The 26,122-nt window shown below is 39.7% G+C and overlaps 1 protein-coding gene across 1 annotated transcript in view; it reads left to right on the top strand.

Annotated features, from left to right (window-relative positions):
- Positions 1 to 26,122, top strand: part of GPBP1L1 (GC-rich promoter binding protein 1 like 1) — a 32,117-nt gene that overhangs the window by 658 nt on the left and 5,337 nt on the right. The window contains exons 2-8 of the mRNA XM_038144797.1: positions 13,883 to 14,769; positions 15,433 to 15,547; positions 15,838 to 15,967; positions 16,331 to 16,614; positions 19,355 to 19,427; positions 20,581 to 20,774; positions 24,691 to 24,831. Of these exons, the coding sequence (XP_038000725.1) occupies positions 15,488 to 15,547; positions 15,838 to 15,967; positions 16,331 to 16,614; positions 19,355 to 19,427; positions 20,581 to 20,774; positions 24,691 to 24,831 (882 nt within the window). The 5' untranslated portion in view covers positions 13,883 to 14,769; positions 15,433 to 15,487. The remainder of the gene's footprint in view (positions 1 to 13,882; positions 14,770 to 15,432; positions 15,548 to 15,837; positions 15,968 to 16,330; positions 16,615 to 19,354; positions 19,428 to 20,580; positions 20,775 to 24,690; positions 24,832 to 26,122) is intronic.

The raw sequence follows: 26,122 nt of genomic DNA on the forward strand, positions 1-26,122 counted from the left end.
GCCCGGCAGTGACACGTGGGCTGCGGGCAGCCGGGGTTCGGCTCGCTCTGCCCGCTGCCAGCGAGGCTGGGAAACTTGTCAGGTGCCGCTCGGTGTCTGCTCGTAGGGAAACAGCGCCCGGCCCGAGCGTGAGGCGGCTCTTTTGGGCGTCAAAGTTATTTCCTCGTGTCCGGTGTGTCTGATGCCCCCTCGGCCTAAGGTCTTGTGTGGTTTGACTTAAAGGGCTGGGGCTGGACTTGATCAGAACGCGCCTAGCGTTTCCAGTATCCATTTAAGACTTTGAATTCAGTTCAATTTAGTAACGAGCTGTTTTGGAACGATTTTAGAGCAGTCAGTAGGTGTATGCACAAGTTACGAGTTTTTAAACAGCTTTAGAGGCACAGTAGCTATTTAAATTCTTACAAGTAATGGCGGAATGGTTTAAGAGTGTTGCTTAAAGTTCTTTTTATATTAACATGACCAGGTAGGTCAGCCTGCCTTTCCCCGCCCCCGAGCTGTGAGTGACACAAGCGTTAGTAATGTTGATAATACTCTGAAACGTTGCAAGTGCCTGAGCAAAGTGTGGAAATAGCAAAGAGGGGGAATGGAGATAACAACTGAGATAATTGGAGTGCCATCAAAGCTGAGTTTACTGTAGAGTTGACATTGCTTCTATAAAAATGTTAGGTGGTTATGAAAAAAGCTTATGCAAATGTTAGTTCATGAATGGAGATGGCTGGTATTTCAGTGAAAGGTTCCCCTCAAAGCTTATCCTTTTGGAGACCGGTGCCTGAAACTTCCAGTTTCTGACTCAGGAAGGAAACAGGTGTAGAGCAGTGGTAGGAACAAATAAAATTCCCCATTTCTTAAAGTGGCTTTTCCTCTCACACTCTTTCACATCATTTCTGGAGGAAAGTCCCTTTAAGATGAACTTATTAAAAGTTTTGTATTTAAAATAGTAAGGCTTCAGGTAATACTTCTTTATGATGCTGGGGTATTTTACAGCTGTTTGTAGGGAAGTGCAGCAGCCCTCTGCATTTTATATTCATCTGGTTTATAGCCTTAATCCTATATGACACAGAAGTTTCCATTGCAGATATCATACGAGGACCTAAAGTGAAAATATGCAGGGAACAGATGGCATTTTAAAAAAACCACAAGTCCTGGTTTTTCTGCAGTGTCTCAGAAATATGAGGAGCAGAATGCAGATGTGAAATACAACAAATCAAATAGAACTGAATACTTTCTGAATGTTTAGAAAAAAAATTCACTTTGAGAATATTTACAGGATATGGTCACCTTGTCTCTCATATTTGACTGCTGCATGGTGTTACTGACTCTTGACATTCCTGTTTTAAATTAGGAAATTATGTCATTACAGGAAAAATAATATTCACTAGCATTTTCATTAAATGGAAACAGTATTTCAGGAGTTGTGGGATCCTTATTTTAATACAAAAAATGCTGTGGTTAGATTTGTGAATTTCTTCAGGAGTGTGGGATGTCAGATAATGTAGTTCTTGCCTTTACAAAGTGAAGAAAAGCTATTGGCTCAGGAGTTAAAGTTACCTTTTTCCCCCCAGTGTTACGAGTTGTTTGAAGTTAGTTGTGTAACTGCTGAATTGACTTAGCTGTGAAGTGTACTCCAGGGTGTGCTTTGTTTGTTTGTCTGTACAAAGAGATTTGGAAAAGGGCTGACTCTGTTCAGTAGAGCTGAAGCTTTAAAGCACCTCTCTCCTGCGGAGTGCTGGCTGTGCTTGCATGGACAGAGCTTTTCCTCACAGCTCCATAGAAACCAGGGGGTGACTGTTGCTCTAGCTTATCCAGGGACAGGTCATACTTACTGGATTTTGCACTTGATGAGGTAGTGTGTGTACCAGGAAGTTTGTCTGGGATTTTTAAGTTTAATGTTAATTTATTTGTAGAGGCAGGAGGGGTTTAGTTTTGGTTCTGCAAATTCAGCAATGTAAGTAGACATTTTACTGTCACTTACGTAGTGACCAGGATGCCAACTAAATCATGTGTGGCTTTTGTTTCAGCAAGAGGAATTGAAGTCCATGTTCTCTTTGCTCGTCAGATTTGATGAAAAGCAGTGAAGTTGGCAGAAACATGGTCCTGCTCAGAATACTTCATGAAAGCCAGGATGTTGTTTAATTTGTGTACTGTGACTTTATATGTTCCTGTGAAAATGTGCCAAACTTTAATGAGTTACTGTATGGTCAGAAGATAAATCTATGGTTTTGGGAGTGGATTTAGGTGGAGATTGATAGTGGCTGTGTCCACTGCCCTACACATGTATGTGCAAACACTGGGCAGACCTAGAAGTTCTAGGTTAGACAGGGCTGTGAGCGTGACAGTAAGCAGGGAAGAAAGCATTTTGGCTTAACTGATCATACGTATTAGTGATCAGGCTGTATCAGTCCAAACTGGAAATTCTTGATTGAAGTGTGCAACTCCTTCTCTAGCTGATCTTTGAAAGTTGGGAGAAGAATTTTCACACTTGATAATGCTTAGACCTTTCTATTATTAAACAGCAAACAGTTTTGCAAAGTGTTGGTGTATGCAGTTCTATAATATGACTAATCTGAAATAGTTGCACTTCCAAGGTCTGGCTTAACAAAAATGCTTTGAACCAGTGCAGCCAAACATGACTGAGGTTTTCTGCAATAAATGATGCTCAGGAAGAAATATTTTACAGCATGTGACCTTGTGCCTCAGGGACTGTAGTACATTAGGGAGTTCGCCAGGAGCAACTGAAGTTCTAGGACTTACAGACATTCTAGCAAAAATGCCAGTGTTGATTTGTTTTCTCCTTGCATCTTGTGATCGTTTCCAGTTCAGTGTTTTGCATAGTTTTATCCTCCACACTGGAAGGAGGATCACAGCTCTGTGGTGTGATGTTAGTGGCACTTGATAAGAAAGTATGTGCATAATGTTGTCTAAATGTCCTTGGTTTTAAGAATCCTTTTTTTCAATACAGGAAGAAATTAGACATTTTAATTTAAGCTTTATTTTTGGTATCTCTTCTAGGTTCTGGATATCTGTGTAACCCCCTCCCCATAGCGTATTTGCAACATACAGAGTATGTGGCAATGAGTGACACTCTTTGGGAATTTTGTCATCTTCAGTTTGTGATGAGCAATTAACTTGTAAATAGAGGACTGAGTCTGCCAGGGAGGCACATGGTATTATTCTGGGCACAGAAATTATTGGTATTCACAAAGTTGCTGGTGAAGGTGTATGGTTAAGATTACAACAGGTCTCCAGCCTTTCAGCAGAGAGGAGTGTTTTGCCATTGTGTTACAATGCGTCATCCATCATCAAGGGATTAATCAGGACTCACGTGAGATGATCTGAAAAGACCTTTGATGTTAATCTTAAAAAAACTCAGCAAGGATCTCTCATCCTGAAAATATTGAATGTGTTATGATCTTGACTGTTAGTTTGGGGAAACTCTCTTTTCTCTACTTTGAACTCCAGTTAAAAGTAGAGAAATGGGTTAATGATAACTTCAATGTCTTCAGGTTGACTGGGCCTTCTGGAATGTATCCTCCAGTGTTTAGGGAGCTGAGAGCCATGAGGGTGGGAAAAGTTCCAGAATGCTGAAGAGTTGAGGAGCATTTTCCCCCACAGCATCTAGAAAAAAGGCAAGACTTGGGTATGTCCAGGGGGAGAGTGTTCACATCAGGGAGTCTGTCCTGTATCGTGTACTTTTTTTTGTGGTTTCACTTCCCTGTATTGCAATAATGTTCTTACTGAACACACAGATAATATGATCCTAACAAATTCAATCAATGGTCTGAAAACAATAGCTTTGGATTCAGCCATTTTGGTGTAGATGGGTTCACATTACTGTGTTTTGGTATATTGCCTACACAGACAAGTAGCAGCTGGTAGGGAAGCAGTTCTGTGGGGGAGTATCCTGGGGGTTGTAATGGTTCCTAAATTATCATGACTCAGCAGCATCACTGTCATGAAAATTCATTTGTCATACTGGAACATACAGAAGCATTTTAAGTAAGGCAATGAAGCAGTTTCTCCATTCTGGTGAGGAGGGGTAGGTCTTTAGCAGGAGCTTCTTGTTCAGTTTGGGAAAATATTTGAGAAAGTTATGGCTGTGTAACAAGATCTGTAAAGAAAATAATGAAGTCTGAAAGAGAGAAACCATAATTAAGGATTGGGGGAAAAACTGATTGGTTAGCTCTCCAATGGTTTTATACATCATGTTTCATCAGACATAAGCAGGTGATATATAAAGCAGCTTTAAAAAGTTACAGGTATAACTGGGAGGCAGCTCCAACATCCTGTCACTGCCTGTGAGCTGTCACACTTGATAAGTCAGTCACATCAGTTTTTTCATCATTGATGCTTTGAACTTGAAAGCTTGATCTTTGCCAGTAAAATTTGACTGGTTGAGGGTGGGTTGTTTGGTTGTTTTTTGTTGTTGTTTTTTTTTTAAGCATGGCAATATTTGATCCCAGAATATGATAGTAGATCCTTTTTCTGCTGCCAAACAGAGCTGGGATACAGGGTGGTCTGTGGGACTTCCCCCAAAACAACACCTGCTAAAGTTGCCTTTCAGTCAGGGAATACTGGAGTTTTGGCCTGAAGAAAATATTTCTTAAAAGGTATCTGCAAGGAGAATTTAGTCAGTTTTCCGCATCCATCATGAATAAAACAAGCAGTTATGAGTTGAAACTGCAGCAGAATGTGTTCAGGTGAGGCATTAGATGCAGGGACAGGCTTTCAAGCCATAGGAATAACCAAAACAGATTGTAGGGATACACTGGAGAGTGCTGGTGTGCTAATCTGGTTTCATTTACAGCTTCCAAAAAATATCCCAGTAGGAGAACATATAGCTGCATAATGAATTCTAGTCTGCTGAAAACAAACTCGTTTCTCTGATACTTTATGAGACATTTTGGGATTAATTTTTGGACCTCTCCAGGCTGAAGGTCACCATCCAAATTGGTGAAGCGGGGAGTATTGCTTAGTTGACTTTCAAAGATATCTGATGGACGAGGGTAGAGCTAAATTCTTTAAATCTCTGGGGAAAGTCCTTAACCATGCAACTTATGAAGTTTATACACACACACACCCCCCCAACCCCAAGTGTTTTGCTTGTATTCCGTAATTTGTTGTAGGACACTAGGATAGAAGAATGACAGTATTTTAGTCTTGACCTGCATGGATTACCTGGAGAAGAACAGCGCAATAATTTTCTTCAAGATCTAAAGACAAAGCCCAAACCAGCTGGACAGCATTTTGTCCATAACTCCTTGCTTTATTTTAACTCAGTTTCATGGACTAGATCATAGAGAGAACTCCAGGAAAACACTGTGAGCGTGCAAAGAGGATATATGTCCCAGCTGCAGCAAATCATTAGATCACAGGACTAGAGATCACTTTTTCCCTTTTATTTTTTTTTCCCCTAGTGGAATATATATTATTTTTGCAATTTATTTTTTATGTATATGAGTTGTTTTAAACTTAATAGTGTTCAGTGACTTTCCTGCATTGATGTTTGTTAATACTTTCTCAATCATAGAAAGTGCTGAAAATGTTAAACTAGTGAAATAAAAACCACTGCAGACAGTGTAAACTTTACAAACTGTAATGCAGGTGTTGTACACATGCTGAAAAGTGCTGAGTGAACATGTCTTTGTCATGTCCTAGTTACAGACAAATGAATGTGGAGTTTGATCATATTGTCCTGGTCTTGATGTACAAGGGTTTGGAAATAATCCAGATGCAGGGAGGGGCAGAGGTATGAGCTGTCCTTCAATCTTGGCAGGTTGTCTTTAGGGGAAGTACCTATAACTGGAATGCACCTCGTTTCCCAGTTTGCAGTACTGGTCTTGTAGGACCCAGGCAATGGTATTGAGGGGGAGAATTAGTCCAGTACTGGTTAGGAGAATGGTCTCTTATTTCTGAATGTCCTCTGTTTGGTTGACTTTCAATTCTTCTTCCTCTTTGCAAATGACATGCCTTCTACTTGCTTATCCTTCATCTGGAATGCAGATCTGTACTTCCCTCTACTTGATTTGTAGTCTCTCTTGCCTTGACACAAATATTTGATAAATAGTCTGGTTGTGTTTGAGGCTCTTTTCCAAAGGAAATGTGTTTTTCTCCACTCCAAACAGAATATATTTAAATGTAAATGTGCTATAGTAGCAATAATAACCCTGGTAAAATACTGGTTTATAAAATACCCCTAGTGGGAAATACCCATCCTATATATATATTTTTTTAAGGTGCTGGAGAACTATTTACTTAACTTCTGCTTAGGCTCCATCCACATTTCTGGAAGACAGGTAGGCAGGATGTATGTAGCATCCAGTGGGGATAAGCCAGTAATTACATATTTGCAATTCTTTCCTGATGATGGAGAACATTATCCTGGTGTGTGCTGCTGTGCAGTAGAAGTGACTTTGTTCCTTAAGGCTTTGGGCAGACTGCACAGATGGGCTCTTCATTGCCCTTTCACTCATTCTGTCATGAGGGTTTGGGGACGAGAGTGGTATCTTAAAGGCATCCATGACAAGGTGCTGTGCAAGCTTCTGGGCAGAACAGAGCCTTATCTTGACTTACTTCAAAACGTCTGTAGATCAAAGTGCAGTACAAAATAGATGTTTGATTTTGTTCCTTAAAGAGCTAAAAAGACCTTTGGATTTGATTAAAATAGTAGAATACCTTCTCCAGATTTGAAATAGCTTATTTCACAAAATGCTAGAGCTATTTGAAAGTTCAGAGCATTGTTCACATTTAAAGCCTAATACTATTTAAAATGGGTTTCTTTGCTTTGTATCAGTCGTTCAATAGATGCACTTTTAAGAGAGGTGTACAGTCCCTGTAACCCTACTCCCTGCAGCAGGGTAGAGCAGTAAGCAGGTTTTAATATTTCAGGTAAATACCACAGTTCTCTAACATAAACAGTACTAAAGACAGTTAAAGGGGCACTGGAGGGAAGTGAAATCTTCACAGCACAGGAGAGTGGCATAAGGGGCTGACAGCATTGCCAGTGGCTGCACAGTATGAAACACTCAGGAATAATTGCTGGTAGGCATAATATCTAGAAAGTCTGTGCTCTCCTATTTTGTGCTTATGAGAAGTTGAACCTTTTAGATTTTACATGTTTTAAATGGCTTTATCTTGATATTCTTGCTGTTTTGAGGAGTGAACTCATGAAAACCCCTTGGAAGGGCTCATTTTTGATGTATCACACTTGCTGGCTGAGGGCCAGAGACTTATCGTCTTACACAGGCTTCTGTACAGGTTCCCCAGATGCTGCCTTTTCCAAAATGTGCTTTTGGCTTTTAAGTACAACTTGCTTCCAAAGACAAGTTTGCTGGCTTTTGTAGGGTAACCTTGCTTGCAGAAACTTGGATCAACAGAAACTTGAAGGGCAGGTATCATTCAATCAATACCATTTCTAAAGGTGGTATTTTTGTCAGCGGTGTTTTCTTGTTCAATGAAGAATCTTTTCTACAGTCCTAGAAGTCGCTTTTCTCTGTTACTTGGTTGTTACTCTTGTATGCCCTTATATCTTTAATTGCTGTCAGAAAGGAAAAAAATCATCTCCTTACCCCCTGCACTTGAGATCTCAGTGTGCGTTCACGAGACCAGAGTGCTAAGGCTTTGTTCAGTATGTTGTTTTGTGGGAGTATGTGTTTGTCCAGAAGTTTTGAAGGAGGTAAGACTGGGTCAGCATGACCTTGGAGAAGTGGAAAGTAAGTATGTGAAGGGACAGGTTGTTTGTGAAGCAGAGCTGTGTGAGATATCAGTTGAAGGACTGTCAGTAGAGGAAAGGGGATTAGGACATAGATGTATGGACCTTTCTTAACCTATTTTCAGTTCATTGAAGTTTGTCATCTGGTTTGTGTACATGGTCAGGTAGGTAACCATTGGTATGATTTCCCCCCACCTCTAGCCTGTTACTCTTTTGTATGGCCAAGCTTCTGGCATGTTTTCCTCTTGGAATACAGATTTATATAGCAGTGTTCTGTCTAGAATGCAAAACAGTTTTGATGACTTTGCAAGATAGATTAATTTGCTTTAAACTTGAAAAATAAGGTGTTAATCTCTCAGTAATAGCTGCTTTTCACTAAAACATTTAATATCTGTATCTGGGAAGATTTTAGTTTAGTACATGATTAACATTTTAATCCATCATTTAATGTTCTAAAATGGGCTCATATTTCTGTAATTCTCAAAAACCTGTTATGAGGGATGCTCTGCATTTTTAGATACTATCTTTTTTTTTCAGCAGCCAGATACCATTTAAACAATGTTTTTTGCAGTATTTTTAATTAATAGGGCTATCCTTTATATTCGTGCAGTCATTTTGGAGGGCTGACTGTGGGATATAATGGGAAAAAACGAGTGGTGATGGCTTATTTGGGATATAGTTCTTCTGGTTCCTGTAGCTCAGGTGTGTGAGCTGTACCAGCTGTACGTGCCATTCCAGAACGTCTGCGTTTGTCCTCTCCACAGGGAGCTGGGTTTCAGTTGTGCAGACACAGTGAAGTTGCGTCTAGACAATCGTATTCATGGAAGTGAAAGCAAAAGGAAAGTAAGGGGTTTTTGTAGATACTTTATGTAGGTAAAGTGGAAATGAATGATCTCAACTTGTGAAGATGTGGCTCACCAGTTGTTAAAACAAGTGAATGAGTTATGCTGCACTTATCTTTTACAGTGGGGCCTAATAATGCAGGCAAAGTTGAAGTAGAGTTTATAATTATGTTATAAATTAAGTTTATAATTATGTTATAAATGGAATTTGCTGGCACAGATTGCCCAGAGAAGTTGTGGATGCCTTTAAGTGAGCAACCTGGTCTAGTGGAAGGTGTCTCTGCCTGTGGCAGGGGGGCTGTAACTAGATGCTCTTTAAGTCTGTGTGCCCAAATATGATTATCTTAATGAAATGTTTATGTAAGACCAAGCCATGTTCTGTTTGGGTTTTTTCAGGGTAGTGAAATTTCATGTGAGGCTTTTTGATATCCTTAAGGAAATCAGTAGCATACTTTTGACTCTTCCAGAGCTGGACCCCAGGCTGTGGCTCCCTATTTTTGTGAATGTATTGGGTGAATTGGAGGTTATTAGAAAGAGGTATTTTAGTGAATACATATTGTAGTAATTCCTTATTTTAAAGTAACATACACCTATTCAGTGACACTACTCCAAAAAGTAGGTAAGTGGAAAGTGGTTTGAATGTTTGGGCATATCTGCTTGATTAAATAACTTTAAAAGAGCTTCACAGAAAGAAAACTGATGAGAGAAGTAAATTCTGTTCTGCCTTCTGCATCCATTAAATTGTTCACTAATGCTTCTGAATGCTTTTTGCAACCCAGCTGACATCTGATCTTTAGGAATATTACTGAAATCCCCATTGACTTGGCTAGTTAGAAAAACAAATCTTCACTTCTTTAAAGTAAACATGTTTTTTTTAGAGTAATAGATAGAAATACAGTGAACTGAAATTGTGGCAGGGATAGACAGGTGTTGTCCTTATGACCTTTTAGAGCTGCTATTAACTGGATTGATAAATGTGTAATGAAGGGTAAAAGTTTACTTTTACGTTGGTTTTCTGCTAAAGGCTCTGCATCTTCGTGATTTGCTGTTGCAGGAAAGGAGAAACTGAAGTAGAGGCTGCAGTTAGTAGGATTCCTGGTAGACAGCAGCGCTGAAGGGAGCTAGGGATGTTTGCAGGGTACTGTGAAGCAGAAAAAGCACCCAGTAAAATGTGTCCATTTCAGAAATGTGCACTGCAGTACGTAATGTGGACGAAGGCTGGAAGCCCTAGTTGCAGGTATTCCCAGAGAGGGGCTGGAACAGCACGTCATGGCACAGCAGGCAGCCTGGAACTCAGGGGAAGCTGCTTCCCCTTGTGTTTTTACAGCCTTGTCGGCTAAGGCAGGAGATGGAAGAGGAAGTAATAGGAAAAATGCACCACTGCTAAGGCTTATCTGTTCTGTTTCTTAGGAATTCTGAAGTATCTTGGTCCGTTTCCAGTGAAAAGTGTCATAGGTCATTGGCTCTGATTGTATGTGGCTTGTCTCTCCAGGCTCGTTGTAGGTCAGTGTAGGTCTTTACATGTTGAACACCCCCTTGGTTCCCACTGCCAGGGAAACGTATCTGAATATCTGAAAAGCTCAGCTTGAGACTAAAGCTTTAGAAACTCTGGTTTAGAGATAAAGTTTGATCAAGTCTGTGTTAGGAGCAGAAATGAAAGTAAGCAGAAGGCTGAAAACAACCAGGCAACTCCATTCAACTGAGGTACAGCAAGAACGTTATGGAAGGGATATTGGAGAATGGGGGCTTGTCTCTGACTGCACGTTTCTTACTGTGGTCTGTGTCTCTTTAAATTCAATGTGCTTTTATGTTCCTTCTGTTTTCATGCCAGTTTGTAATACTTGTTCAAACAAATACACTATAAAATCTGGTATATAAAAGAACACCTGACAATTTTGTTTGACTCAGTGATAAATACCACTTTCACTTGCATGTAAAATGACACAGTGATATTTAGTTGTGAAACTTAGGCAGTTAACAAGGGAAAAAACACTTTTGGAACAACAAAAACTTAAGAAAATAGGTGGCTATGAAGTAGCAGTTAAGACATTTTTAATGTTACATGTAAAAAGTGATACTATAAATTGTTAGCAGTTCTAATGAACCTTTAAAAATAAGTGGAACCCAGGTGCTAATACAGAGTTTAATTCTTTTTCATACTTAGATTACTTACCAAAGACTTACCATTTTGATGGGTGAAATAATATTTTGGGATAGTTGACAGGTTTTTTTTTCTACACCAAAGCTCATTAATGCAGATTTCATTGTTCTGAAGGGAGGTATGCCTTTAGAGAACATTTCATTTAGTGATATTACTATGCTTTTCTCTTTTTCTGATTCTTATTACCAGAAATAATTCACATTTTAATTCATTTAAAAGGAAAGCGAGAATTAATTAGATTTACATTGACAAGCACTTTTGTTTGCTTTTTTCTGGAATTGGGAGTGTCTACTGATAATCTTTGTCCTTATGTTCTCCATAGTGAAGCAGAGATCAGTTCGATTGACCTGTAAATGCAATAATAGAAGAGCTGAGTAGTTGTCAAAGGTCATTTCAGTTCTGTGTAGTAATAGGGGAAAAAATAACTACATTAGATATTAGGAATGTACAGTTTTGCCTCTGTATCAATGGGCCGTGCTCCCAAATCTTGAACATTTGATGCTGTTTTGGTGATGATGTACCTAAAGAATAGGGTAAAGGCTAATAAGGATGAGTAGAGGTATTCAGAAGGCTTCCATGGATACTCTCAGTTTGGAAGAGGCATGACTTGATGAGTCCATGTACCTTGGGTAAAATCCCGAGTATCATGACAAACTGAAGAGAATGTGGTTGGGCACTTTGGTAGCACAAGAAAATACCCAGTTGAATCGAGGCTGGTGTTTTTTTTAATAACTCCAAGTTGACTTCTACATAAAGCACAAATAAACTGTCCCCACTCTCATTTGGGAGGCAAAAATGCATAAATGTGTCTGAAAACAAAGCAACTGAACGGATTTGCATAGAACTCTGACTGGTATTAAATGGTAATACAGACTCTGGCTTGAAAGTCTGAGTAGGTATCCTGGGAGTCCTGATGCTATTTTTTCTTGGTCTTGCACTTTTTTCTCAAGAATTCATTACAGGTTGCTGCCAGAGAGGGTAATGGAGAGACTTTGGGTCTTTTCCGTTTAGGATTTTGTGATGTTGTTGTCAGTAGAGGGTCGGGTTATGGAAGTGGTCTCAGGTAGGTTGCAGATGTGCTGTTGGACAGGATTCAGAGTGTGTGTGAGAAGGGGACACTTGGGCTAATCCTGGAGACCAAAGGGTTTCAGTGCTAGTATAATTTACAGCACTTCATCTAACAAGGTTTTTGCTTTAGCAAAAAGTATGGCATTTAAATGTGGCATCTGTTGTTCTCTTTGTGCTGGGATGTGCCCCAGAAGGAGATGACTGAAGAGTTGTGTATGTCCCTACTGAATTTTGGAGTCAGGTCTATGCATTGTCTAGGTCACTCATGCTAGCAGTGATATCAGAATAGCAACTTAGGAGACCTAAATCTTTGCAAGATCATCTATAAATTGGTGGTTGGAGTTTTAGAAAATGTTTCACTTTCACTTTGATTGTGCTGAAATATGAAGGGAAGACTCACAGCAACACAAGCCGTTGATGTGCTTTTCCCTTGCCTTTTCCAAGGGTACTGGGAACCTTTTTGGTAAATGGAACCTGGGTATTGTACTTCTGTGGTGTTTTTATTTTTATTTTGTGCTCAGATGTCGTTCTTACTTTAAAACTGCAGTTCTGTGGTGTTCATTTATTTAGATACCTTAAATCCAGAGAACAGTTCTCTGTGGGCTTTCTTTAGGTCCATTTTTCACATTGCTGTGAACCATTCTCAAGGTTCATTAAATTAACTTCTTAATTTTTTTAACTTCTGTCAATAGCTTGACATAGCTTAATTGCTATACAGTTTGTTCTGAAAAGCATATTTATTCAGAAGGTAATGAATCTTGTTTAAGTACAGTCAACTGCATTGACTTTGTCCCTGTTTTATCTTCTACTTTCTGCTCAGACGTTTGGTAGTAGACTTAGAAGGTCACATCTGAAGGAGTTCTGTACCTGTACAGCGACCAGCAGGATGGGAAGTCTGTTCTGTCTGCAGCAGATGTTCCATTATGTCCATTATGCACACTTTAATATAAAACCATGTTTCTATAGATTAGAACTTTAGTTGTTTGCAGTGTGTGATGCTCAGTAGATTGTAGCACAGGCTGGGGTGCTCAGAAAGTTCCCAGGTCAATACTGTATGTGGCCATGAGCACTCGGGCTCTTCCTCGTCTTGGCTGGTGGTTTGTATGCCTTGTGAGGCTGCGTGTTCTTACTTTGTCTGCAGAAATGTGATTGTGGCTCAGAGCTTAGGTGCAGAAGTGTTTCCATCTTTCCAAACTTCTCTATACAACAGTAACATCTAGTTCCAGAAAGGAAAAACAAATCATAAAATTGAAGGGGTTTATTAAAGGGGTGACCCAGAAGATATAAGGTGGTGATTATTTTACTGTTCCCCAGGTGTGTTCATTTTGAGCCTTGATCAAAATCACTTTAAAACTTTTTTTAAAAGTAAAGAATGATATAACATACACAGCAAAAATCAAAACTGATCAAAGAATGGAACGATATCCAAACAAAGAAAAGAAACTGTCATAAGTCAAATATAAAAGCAAAATAAGGCACACCTAAAGGAATACAATGAAACAGCTGATGGCATCCAAACAGTAATAAAACTTGTCAGTTGTTTCAGGATTACTAAACTATCCATTTGCTTCTGGTTAGGTAGGATGGTTCAAGAAAAAAGGTCATGGCAGAGTAACTCAGGTTTTGGGAGAAGTTAATGGAATACCATTTGTATTACTGTCATCATCCTCTTGAGAGGGGAACTTTGGCTGTACTGGAGCGGGTTAGGAATGATGTGGGTATGTAGAGATGAGGCATTTCGAATAGCCAGGCCTACCTGCAGCCCAGAGTCTCATTATTTGAGCAGCAGGTTTTAAAATTGCTATGAAGTGTGGAATCGCTTTCATCAGCTGCATGCAGTTTCTCCAGTCTTCCCTTTATTCTGATTGTTTTTGTTGCCCTTTTGTGGACTAAATCTGGGAGGCGATCATTTAAAAGTAAAAATGCCCTTTTCAGGGACTCTTTTTAAATTAGATTATTTCAGGTTTTGTTTTGATTGCAGATCACATAGGTTTTGGCACTCGCACTACAGTTGCTCAATTTCCCTTTCTGTTCTTCTCTTCAGTCATCCTCTGTCGTGTTTATGCCACTTGTATTGACGGAGTTGTGTTTGGTTTTTTACAGTGACGACAGTTCCTGTCTCCCCTCTTTGATGGAAGAGGACTATGACCGAGAAGTGAACTCTTCACTGTAGAACAAGAAGCTCTTGTGGATTAATTGTGTCCCTTTAAAAGCAGCACCCAGTCTACAAAAAATAGAGTAGAAGAGATTATTTTTGGACCTGGCTTTTTTTTTTTGTTCATGTGACCTATGTTTCAGCATGTAAATGGTGAAAAACAGGGAGAACATTTGTGCCTGCTTCTGAGCTTTATATCAAGTAGTGCTTAGCTCTGTGGAGCATTAGCCAAGTTACGTGAAGACTAGAGTATATCCTAACATTCATTTTTTAAAATATTTTACCTTTTTTTAGCAGATGTATGTGATAAAAATGAAATTTATATTTTAAGAGCATTTGGGCAGATGCATCTTGTTTAGATCTCAGCATTTAGGGCAAACGTTTTTATGTAACATCTTTTTTCCAGAGTGTTTAGGTTGATCTGCTGCAGATCATGAACTGTCCAGCAGCCTTGAGTGTATTGGTTCAGTATTAACCATGATGTTGCTCTGAATGTTGTCATGCAGACTTGACAAACCTTTTTGTAATGTAAAGGCTGATTTCTGTACTACCACGACCAGAGGAAGTTTAATGAGGTGAACGTGGGCGTGGCTTTTTTAAATATAAATTACCTTCTTAGGTATCTTTTTTTTGTAGTGAGAGTGCAAAGAGAGGGTAAAATGAGCAGCTGAGGGGGTGAAGGGCGCAGTTGGCACGAAGTGCGGCCTCTCGTGCTCTGCTTCGAGACGCACTATTGCCTCAAGGCTGGCCTTCCAGAACTCTGGAGAAGGAAGGAACCCGGAGGTCACTGAAGCACACAAACTGAGGACATTGGACTGCAGAGGCCAAACTCAGGGTGAGTGATCATATGTACTTACTACTTTGCCTATACTGTGTTGACTTGTTTCTAAGTAAATTAAAGTTGAAAAATAAAGCAAAATGGTGAATTGGAGAACCTTCCACAAAAAAAGGTGGAATTTAGCTATATGGCATAATAGTGAAACGTTCATCATTTTGAGCAGTAAAAATTGCTATGATATGTTGGAAAGAACATAGGAGTGCAGGAGCTGGCATATGGTTGTCTTTCAGGTCTCTGATCTGCTTTGAATGTCTCTTAACATCACCAGTTGGTCATATTAGATTTACAGCCTCTGGAATAAAACATGCAGACTGTGAGGCAGTGAAGGATTGTACCCCAAATTCTGTCGTGTCTTGATTTTTACATCTGCCTTGTACGGTTTTTCTATGCCATTGGTTCTGTTTTCTTCCCCCTCCACACCCATTCTGTCATGAACCTCATGGGTGTGTTAATTGTAAACAGGAAGTAACTGGGACTGTTGAATTCTTACCTGTTTCAGTCAGAGGAACAAAGTCAGCAAGAGAAGAAAAATGCTCAAGTATAATACAAAAAAATTCAGCACTTTACCCCTCCTATTTATATGGGCCAAACATAGAGAGATAAATTGTAATATTATTTCAGTTTGAATAAGATGACAGGGAATGTTCTTCTCATTTACAGAGCCTGGCCATGAGGTTTGATGCCTCATTTTATTGAAGGGAGACACTGGACCTAAATGGCGCAGCATGACTTTGTTCCTGCCTGGCTTAACTTCTCAACACCACAGTCAACCAAGGTAACAGTAATACAGATCAGCTCCTTTCACAGCTCTGGCCGTGGGTAAGATCAGTGTGTTGGTTTCTCTGTGATTCTGTGTGAGGCAGGTGGATTTGTGAGCCATTCTGATCAGATCTAGGCTCATTGGTGTTGCTGGCTAATCAATGCAGTTATGGATGCTGTATTGAAAACTCTTACAGGAATGTGGGGGTTGGTTTTTTTTTCAGTTAGCTAAATGTCACTCTGGGCTGACAGGCTCCTGGAGAGTCCAAATGAGTACTTCATTACATGACTTTTTGCTTTCTGCAGTCCCCTGCAGCCACCTTTGAGAAACATGGAGAGCATCTTCCAAGGGGAGAGGGCCGCTTTGGCGTGAGCCGCAGGAGACACAACTCTTCCGATGGATTTTTCAATAATGGGCCCCTCCGAACTGCGGGAGGTGAGTAGGAAGGATCAGAATGCAGCCTGAGAGCAAACAGTTTGAAACATTTTACAGAATGAGGAATTCAGCAGAATAGAAATATTTTCCCAAACTGTACCTTTTCAAAGCATCCTATGAGGAAGTTGTGCTATTCTCTTCTCCTCTGCAATGTGCTCAGACCTTCAGAGGTTTTCATACTAGCTGTATGTGCATTGTGTAGCTTGATTTGTTTTCTGGTATAATCACACAGTACTTAATAAGTTCAGCTCTGCAGTTCCTTAGTGAGCACTGGCTGAGCAACAAGAACAACAACCTTATATTTCCAGTATTCGGCATACTGTGTTGATTTTTTAATTTGCATCCTTATCTCCTTTTGTTTAGACTGCTGGCATCAGCCGTCCCTTCTCCGCCATGATTCTGTAGATTCTGGTGTTTCTAAAGGAGCTCATGTTGGGCTTTCTGGCAGTCAGCCTGGCTGGCATGGTCCCTCACGGGGCCATGATGGTGTGAGCCAGCGTGGAGGAGGAGGAACTGGAGTTCATCGCCACTGGAATGGCAACTTCCATTCTCGGAAAAGTTCCGCCTTTCAAGAAAAGCTGCCTGTTGAATCCAGGGAAGAGAAGAAGGAAGATAAAGAGCATTTGCAGTTTGAGGAGGAAGACTTTGTAAGTGTGTAGCTTCTCACTAGAAGTGGAAGGTGTGAGAAATGGCTTTTCAGATCTCGTTTGCATTAGCATTGATAGGTGATGAGGATCTAGAATTGCATACACAATTCCATACACAACAAATTTAACAAAATTATTCTGGCACCGATAGGATGCTGATTGGTATCCAGAGCCGTCAGGACTTGTTGAAGACCTGTTGAATTATGGGGTTTGGCTCATATGTTTTGCCTGAAGGTTATTGTGAACTCAAGGCATTGTAACATTCAAGCCAGGTCTTCAGTAAAACCCGTAAGGTGACAGAGGAAGAACAGTTGTATTGACTTCGTGGCTTTGGTTACAAAGCCTTTTTTTTGTTCCTAGAAATACATCTGTTCAGTTTATCTTCAGTCTGCCTGCTTCAGTCTTCCTGTCTCCTTCACTCTGATACGTGCTGGTGTTTGTGATAACCTTCCCAAGCTTGTTCATGACATGCTCAGACTTTAGCCACCATCTGCCTTGAATCTTCTGGAACAGTATTATCAGAGATGTTTTCCTCTCTCTCTGTTAATCTGTGGATCAGGGTTTCTTGAGCCATTTCTTCCATCAACATCTCCAGTTGACCAACTTTTTTTCTTATTCAGTATTTTGATTCATGTGGTATTATCAGTATGATAGGATCTTACATCCTGGCTCTATTTTTACTGGAATATCCTTAGTTTTCCAAACTTTATCTAACAGTTCTTGGACTTACAGCTTTCATCTTATCATGTGCCTTCCTTAATGCTAATGCTTTGAGAGATGTGCACCTTTTCTGCTTTCTCTTTTCAATTTAATTCTATTTCTCCTGATCCCTGAAGAGTGTTATATTATCAGACCATGTGTTTTTCTTTCTGCATCTATTTCTTGCTGTCTCTAGGCTCTTCTTGACCAGTGTAATGAGAATATCCTCTATAAAGTTCTGGTAACTCTGTCCCTTCCCCTAATGCAGTTCCTCTGTCTTCATCTTCAGTGCTAAAGCCTTTGCTGCCTCCTGTCATGAGAGGTTCTGGTGATAGTGTGCACACTTGCGTGTATCATCATCATGAGGTTTTTGCTGTCTTATCCAGCATTTGTCTCTGGAAGGCTGTTCACAGCTAAAATTGTTGTGGCAGTTTGATGGCTTCTGCTCAGGAATTTACGAGTCAGAGTGAAATACTTGACTTGAATACCCACAGCTGCTTCAGGCCGAAATCCAGACTGCAATTGCCTACACTGCAATTGCCACAGGAGGTAGTTTGATTTAAGTTGCTGGGTTTTCTCAGTGAAGGGCTTGGGAAGTGATTGCATGCTCTTGTTCAGCTGCTGCTGCTTGGAGCAAGAGCCTGCATCACAGAGTGGTTAACAGCTGGAGAGTGGGAATAAAGCTTGTGTATGGATTTCGACTAGCTGATTTCTCAAGAATATTGTAATTCATGCTTTCTATAAGCCTGTTTTTTTGACTGTCAGAAGTCTGTTGAAATCTAGAAATATTGCAATGATTGCAACTGTGCAATCTCTTGTTGTCTATATTGGTCTAAATCTTTCTTCCATGTACTTCATTCTCCTCTTCAGTACCTTGATGAGTGCCTTCCCCAACTACATGGCTGTTTCTTCTCTAATTACTTCCTTCATTTTAAAGATGATAATACCACACGCTGGCTAGCAGCAAGCTTTGTTTAGTAACTCCTGTACTGTCTCTGCCATAGTGGTGAAACTGATGTATGCTGTGGTTAAGTGTGTAGCTGTTAGGCCTGTGTGACTGACAACACTTTTCCTGAAAGGTCTGCAAAGCAGGCTGTTTGTCTGAGTGTGAGCACCCCTGCTATAGAACTGACCTGTAGCTAAAAATTGAAACACCTAAACAGAGGAGTTTCTGGAGACTAAGGCAGGAATTTGTGCTATGGTGTGACATTTTTTCCTTACTCTTACAGAACAGAAATACCTACTATTTCAGATGCTCACTATTAAAAAGTTATGCTGTCACCATAGTAACTGACATGTGAGGAATTCATTAAAGAGAGGAAAAAGATGGCTGTATTTTGAACTGAGTTTATTTGGGACAGGGGAAAAGGAATAGCTAATCAAGAACACTTGTCATTAAGTGCTCAGATTTTCTTCACTCTGCTTTGAGCTTGGACATGTCTGTAGTTGTTCCACCAAGTTGAATTCTGAAACTGAATCTCATGTAAGTGTGCAGAGAGCACGGAGTCCGCATGCGCTCCTGTCCTAAAAAGTGGACTCTGAGGTTTGATACAAATTTGAATGTAGCTTTTTTTTTGGCAGTATATATATTCCTTTACATTATGAATGTAGTATTGCTTTGGGGTGTTTTTTTTAATTAGCTCATGCATAATTATTGTATTAAAATACTTATGAAATAAGGATAGATTCTTCATTTACTAATGATGTAGATTCTATTTTATTTTTTGAGCTGCTGGTCAAATACCTAATTTTTTAATACATGTACTGGTAGATAGAATCTACTTAATTATAGTAGAAGACTAGAGGAGTTATCCTGGACTCTCTGGTGGTTCCATTGGAAATACAGCAGAAACCAAGGAGAAGGCAAATTTGATTTTCTGATGTCTTGTGGCAAAGCACTCTCTTCCACTTCAGCTGCTGTTCAGAACAATCTACCCATACTCTGGGTTCCTGGAAGCAAAATGTTAATACAGATTTTTTTTTTTTTTTTTTTTGTTATATGTGATATAACAATATATTCATTTACATTGTCTTTTTACAGCCATCTTTGAATCCAGAAGCTGGAAGACAGAACAACCAGAACAAACCTTTAGGGACACCTTCTGGAGTATGGGGTAGGTAAAGGTCGCTGTACACAATGCTGATGATGAAGCAGAAAGTTGTAACCAATGTTTAAATGCTGAGTTTTTGACTCAAAAATATTTTAAAGATTTAAGTGAAGCAGACAGTTTGCTGCTTTCTGTCCTTTGCTGTTTTCCTCCCGCGATCTTCCCTAATCTCTTGGCCTTTTTGTCTGTTTAAAACTGTGCTTGTCTTGTCATAAAAAAACAGCCAGTGGCAGTAATGTCACTGTTCTGTGTTTGCTTCCTGTCGTGCTGCAGTTACAGTTTCACACAGACATCACTTGAAGGGCAGAGCAGATTGGAGTGAACTAGACATTAGTTCCTGACTTGGGATCTTCATAGTGGAAATACAGCAAAGCTGTCATAGTTCTGTGCTTTGAGTTGAGTTGATTTTTTTAAACTCAGAACAGCCTTGCTTTTGGTCCTGATGTACTCTTTGAATCTATGCCTTTTAAAGCAAAAGTGAAACAAGGTACCAATTCTAGCAGTTAAACACAGATTTGTTAATAACTAGTTGGATTAGTTGGGCTAGATACTGTAAATAGTACAAATGCAAAAGAAACTCAAAAACACTTCTTGTGATGCTGTTGGGTTGTATTCTTTTTGCATGTTTGTCAGGTAGCTGTTGTTCTGCTCATAACCTAATGACAGCATTTATGGGGCTTTTATCTATTTATACTACTAGTATTTTTTGAATTGGTATGCTCCTGGAAATGTGTTTATTTGGCCTAAGAAACATTAGCTGTGCTTGTTTGTAAAAGCAGTGTGTCTTTTGAGGTATAGGTTATGTAAATATTTTTGCTGTGTTAGTGAACTAATAAAGCTGATCCATGGTTGGTCAAAAAATGCTCATACCTGTTCTGATTTCTGTAGAATGGTGCAAGGCTGTTAACTGATGCCACTGTAAGTTTTTCCTTTCAGCATCAAGGGAGCTGTTATGTTTAAAAGCTGTTATGTTAGAAAAAAATGTGTTTAGATATCCACATCCAATATCTTCTCTCAGAGCTGAAACAAAAGAGCAGCTGATGGTCTCAGAATCAGATGTGCAGTGTCTAAGATGGAGAGGGAGGAACTGGAGCAGTGTACTGAAGCTGTTCTGAAACTGAATATAAATATTTCAGAATCTCTTGTTCTCTTTTTACAGAAAACCCCCCTAGTGCCAAGCAACCTACCAAGATGCTGGTCATCAAAAAGGTTTCAAAAGAGGATCCTTCCGCCGCCTTCTCAGCTGCATTTACATCACCTGTTTCTCACCTGGCAAATGGCAACAAAGCCACCACCATTGTCCCAAGTGTCTACAAAAATCTGGTTCCTAAACCTGCAGCTCCTCCTTCCAAGGTACAGGGAGTTCCAAGCAAATTAGTGCACTGCAGATCAAAGGAATCAACCCCCCAACAAGTAGCAGGAGTTGGAATCCAGTAGTTTTTGGGCAGTGGCTTTTACAGTAGAGATCTATTTACTACTAAAGTTGTTGTTCTATGTTAAAATGCCTTTTGGGTTTGTCCATAGGGAGAGCTAACCTCTGACTACACTGCTGTCTATTTGAATGGGTGTGTCCTCATGCATGAGACAAATCCTTATCTTAATAAGACAAAACGAGCACTGCTGGAGAGGTGGAATGTGTGCTGCTATGTGCTTGAACTGTTCACATGACTACCTTGAACAATCTTTATTGGGTTACAATACTTTGATGTGTCCAGAACAATAGAGGCTAAGATCAGATTAGATTGTAACATCCTGCAATTCAGGTGTAATTTAGTTGAGGCTTAAAAACAATCTGGAAAAGCCATGGAGTTTGTGCTATAGTTCTTTTACTGAAGGAAATACAGTCATGCTAAAAAAAAAAACAAGTAATTTTTTTCCTTAGTTCTAGACTTAGTCTTGCCCATTTTTCCAGAGAACATGTATAGATGCATTAGAAATTTTGAAGAATAAATAGTGAAAGTATTTAAAAAGCTAAAAAAAAAAAAAAAAAAAGTTAGTGGGTTATTCTTCAAAGAGATGTCCAAATACTTTGAGTTCTAAAATGTATTAATTACTAATGCTGGCTGCGACATTCCAACAAAATCTTCCCTATGATTACAGTAGAAAATTCTAACACTCTTGAAAGATAAAAGCAAAATAAGAGACTCACAGCTTCTTTTTGTAAGAAAGCAAGTTTAGAGCTTCTTTCCCTTTTGTAAATTTTTGTTAATTCAGGTTAAATTCTGCCTGCTACAGACAAAAATGTGATAATTGTTAAAATTATTATCAAATAATCTTGTCTAAACATTTAATTTGACAGCTGGTCTACTTCTTGGTGAGATGGCATAAATTGACCCTTTAGAAAGGGTGTTTATAAGGAGTTTTTCATTCCACACACAGTGTTCAATCCATGTATGTTCTTGTTTAGAATAGGTAAACAAAGTGCAGCTTTTAATGATTAGGGAGCCTCCTGTGGCTTTTACTTTTGCTTTTACAGCTTGATTGATACATGTGTATATATAGCCTGACCTGGGTTTAGTCTGGATGTTTTGTGTGTTCTTTGAAACAAAAGGCCAGAGATACAGTTTCTGAGCAGACTGTTAGATTGTCTCTGGCTTCAAAGTAAACAGAATTATAGTGAATCACAATGCATACAGCTTGTCTGTGTTACTGGCTGTTGTATGCAAAGATAACTTCTAAGGTCTGAAAGTTAATGCTGTACCAATGTAGAGATGGAGAGATGAAAATGCACTTCTGAAAGTTATGGGAATGTGTGTTGTTACTGCTGGTCATGATATACCTGTTGCATTACAATGCAGAATTTGGGCATAAAAATCTGCTTAGCTAATGTAGCAGCTTTAGGAGCAGCTACAAGTGCAACAGTAATTGCACAGCAAGTTGCTCCTTGCAGCTTGCTGTGCAATTACTGTTGCATTTGTTGTAGCTGCTCCTGAAGCCCATGGACAGAGGTTTTTCATTAATTCAGTCAAGGGGAGCTGCTCTCTAAGCTTTTGCTAACCATGTTCTGAAATAAGACTATGTAGGTTTTGATTCTTTGGATAAAAAGAATACATTATTCAGTGCTCACAGTTGGAATAAAACTGACTGTGATCTGGAGGTTCAGCATCCATCAAAATATAGTGGTAGGACTTTTTTCTTAGTTTGCTTTACATATTACATAGTTCATTTGCATTCCAGATTGTTTATCTGTATTTAAATCAGAGATTATGGCAATATGTAGTGGTACCTGCCTAAGTTCCTTTTAGTTAAGTTTTTACTTCACTGAATCCAGTAGGCCTGAATTACACCTGGATTTATACATGAAATATTGCAGTATTGCTAACAAAGGAAATGTTCTTTGGCTAGTGGAAAAGGTATTAATTTTTTATATGTAGCCCAAGAGATCAGTCACATTAAGCAGGCTATAAATATGTACTTAGTGATTTAGCTGCTAATTTCTAAGTGTTTACACACTGACGTGGTGCTGTGATTACTGGGGCAGTGTGATATTCCTCGGTGGTGGGGATTGCAGTGGGAAGAATTATCTGATGTCTTCAACAGTGCTTTTGTTAATGAATGGTAACCATTAGCAAAACCCAAAGGTGGGGTATCAGCATATCCTTAGCCGGAAAGGCTGTGTGCATTCATGCCTTTTTAAAGTCACGGCCTTCAAGCAGCTGTGGTAGCATGCATTAGCCTGAAGACTTCTGGAAAGTTATCCAGGAATTGCAGTTAATAAAGTAGAAGAAGAGTCAAAACATTCCTTTCCACAAAGTCAGCAGTATTGGAAAGCTGTCGCAGGAAAACTGAATGAAAAATGATTTTGTTAAGTTGTACCAAGTAGTTCAGAAAGGAAGAGAACGGATGGCAGTGAAACAAGTGTGTTCTTTCTGGCTAATCGAGATGGCCAGTAGCTCACAGTTAAGCAATCCATGAAGGTCACACTGAGCCATGCAGGGAGAGCAAGAGGGGTCTTGTCTGTCTTTGGATCTGTCTGATCTGCGAGCTGCCCCTTTGTGGAAGCCTGGAGAACAGCACTGGGCAGCTGAGAGTGGGAATGGAAAAGTGCAACCCTGGAGCCGCGGAGAGAAACTTCTTGTCAGTCATACTGCACCCTAATTTTAGTACAGGCAATAAATATTGTGCAGATCAGGATATTTCTGAGGTTTGAAGGGGATCTTTTTAATGTGTGCTGTGAGTGCCATAGAATCTGTTTGATAGTGTGAGATGCTCATTTTTAAGTTAGAGGGAAAGAATAAAGCTGATGGCCTCCCCATGCAATATATATTTTTTTTAAATTCAGAGAACACAGTAGACAGTGACAACATACTGAAATAGTGCCTCTGTTCTCATTGCTGGCAGATTGCAAGATCTGTTGCATCTCAGATTTAGCTGAATACCATTTGTGCATGAATTATTTTATGAGTGACTTGAAGCTGTCTTCAGAAGTCTAGTGTGTCAAAGGAACCTGTATGTTTTAATGTTCTGACCGTGTCTTGCTAGTGCTACTTGGTACAAGTTTCTTCTTAGGATTGTTTTTGTAGAGACTCTCACTTCACAGCATTTGTCCCTGACTGATAAGAGAGCTTCAAGAACAACATTCCAAGTAACAAAAACTTATCTTGAAGTCTTTGCTCTTCAGCCAAATGACCAGTATATTCAAAGGGATACTGCAGAGAGTATCCAGGGCAAAACAGCAAGTGATCCTGCACTGTAGTAAATGGGCTGCTTTTGCTTCTTTTTCTTGTTATTGTTGCTAAATTGGTGCAATGATGGACACTTTCAGGGCCCGAGGAAATAAATAATTTTCATTCTCACTCTAAACAAAACTATTTCATGATGATCTTCTTCACACAGGGAAACTTCCTGTCAAGTGAGTGGAAGCCTTTCTTTGTGGTGTGCAGTGTTCCTCTAAGAAATGTCATTTTAATTAGGATTTTTTTTATTTCCTATCTGTGGGTAGCTGTAAGGTGAATTGCATTACACAGTGGTGATTCCAATTAATGAAGGGCAATGCTGGATTTTCTCTCTGAGCTCTTAATGGTGTTTTACTGAAGGGTGGTGCCCATGAACCGGAATTTTGTGTGATTTGGGGAAAACGGAAGATGCCAGGGGAAAAACGATGGGTGTTGAAATAAACCTGTTGAAGACTGTTGTTGGAGAGGGAAGAAGAAAAGGAAATCCGTACAACAGCCAACACAATGTTGCTTATTTATTTCAATACTTGCAAGCAGCCCCTTCTCATGCCTTACCATTTACTGCCCTGTATTTTGTGTTCTCTTCAATACAGCCAAGCCCATGGAAAGCCAACAGAAGTGAACATAAACCAGGCTCGCTGTCCTCCACCCGTGACTCTGCCTTTACCAGTCCAGTGTCTGTAACCAAACCAGCGGTACTGGCAAGTGGCTCAGTCCTCACCTCTCCCAAAGAGGTAAGGGTTGGGCTTGGGGACAGGGTGGCAGCTTTTGTAACTATCACCTACTAGAGCATAAACTCGAGTTTATGATAAGGCTCTCCCTGCATGTGGTACGTACCTTTGCACCCTTGAAGGATGACTCACTTGTACATTCTTAGCACATTCTGCCACATCAGTGATACACTAAAAGAAATAAAAATGGGGTTTATCTGTCTGTAAAGCCATTGATGTTTGTTCAACTGTATTAGAATTTCCTTCCAGTTAAAAAAAAGTACTAATGCTTTAAGTGGTGTTGTGTAACAAGACATGCGTCAGCCTGGTGTTATGGGAGTGCAGATACCAAGAACTGATGTGAATAGGTAGGCAAATGGATTCCCATGATGTTTTTCACTATAGGAAAGGAAGGGGAAGGAAGGTGATCTGCCTAATTTCCTTTCTCTGGAACAACTGAGATCTGAGGGGGCTGAAGGAGTTTAACATGTGTACATATCACTTTTCAGCTACAGTATCTCTTTTTAATTTTAATTTTGACATTGGAAGGAGGTAGTCTGCTGAGATGGAAACTGACTTGCCCCTAGTTTTGGTCTGAAATATAGAGAGAACCTTGAAATACAAATCTCTTAATATTTCTGCAGTAACTGTAACATAGCACAAGAAAAAGAACAAAAATGTAACAGACTGTGATAAATTCCTGGCCAGTGCAGCTGCTCTTTACAGGTTTGACTTGATGATCTTGGAAGTCTTTTCCAACCTTAATGATTTTGTGATTCTGTAAATGATGACTCACAACATCTGAAATTAGCTTGTTGTAACTGTAGAATTGGGGGATTTTTCTAGTTGTGCACTTGTCTTGATCTGTTATAGGCATTACTTCTAAAATAAGGCCTTGTCCTCTTTATGATTCTCTGCTTTGCAGACTTTACTTTGCAGGAACCTGCACTTTCCTGCCTTAGCCAGAGCTGAGTGTACAAGCAGTCATTAAAGGCAATAGTTAATACACAGGCACCTGTCACTTTGACAGATCTTACACTCTGTTTCTTTCCCTTACCTTGCTTTTCTCTCTCTTTAGACCAAGTTCTTTGTGCTACTGACAGCTTTCTTTTTGTGTAATGCACAGCACGGTATGGATGGTGTGAATATGTAATCTTCACCAGGCTTTCACCTCTGCAGGCAGGAGAGAGGCATTCACTTTGTATCCTACAGGAGTAATGCAAGTGTTTCCTTCAGCTGCCCCCAGGAAGGTCTTCTGTGAAACGCCAGTCAGTGAAGATGTTGGGTACCAACCTGAGAGCTAAACATAAAGGGC

The sequence above is a fragment of the Motacilla alba genome, chromosome 8 (assembly GCF_015832195.1).
Source record: "Motacilla alba alba isolate MOTALB_02 chromosome 8, Motacilla_alba_V1.0_pri, whole genome shotgun sequence".
Classification (NCBI taxonomy): Eukaryota; Metazoa; Chordata; class Aves; order Passeriformes; family Motacillidae; genus Motacilla; species Motacilla alba.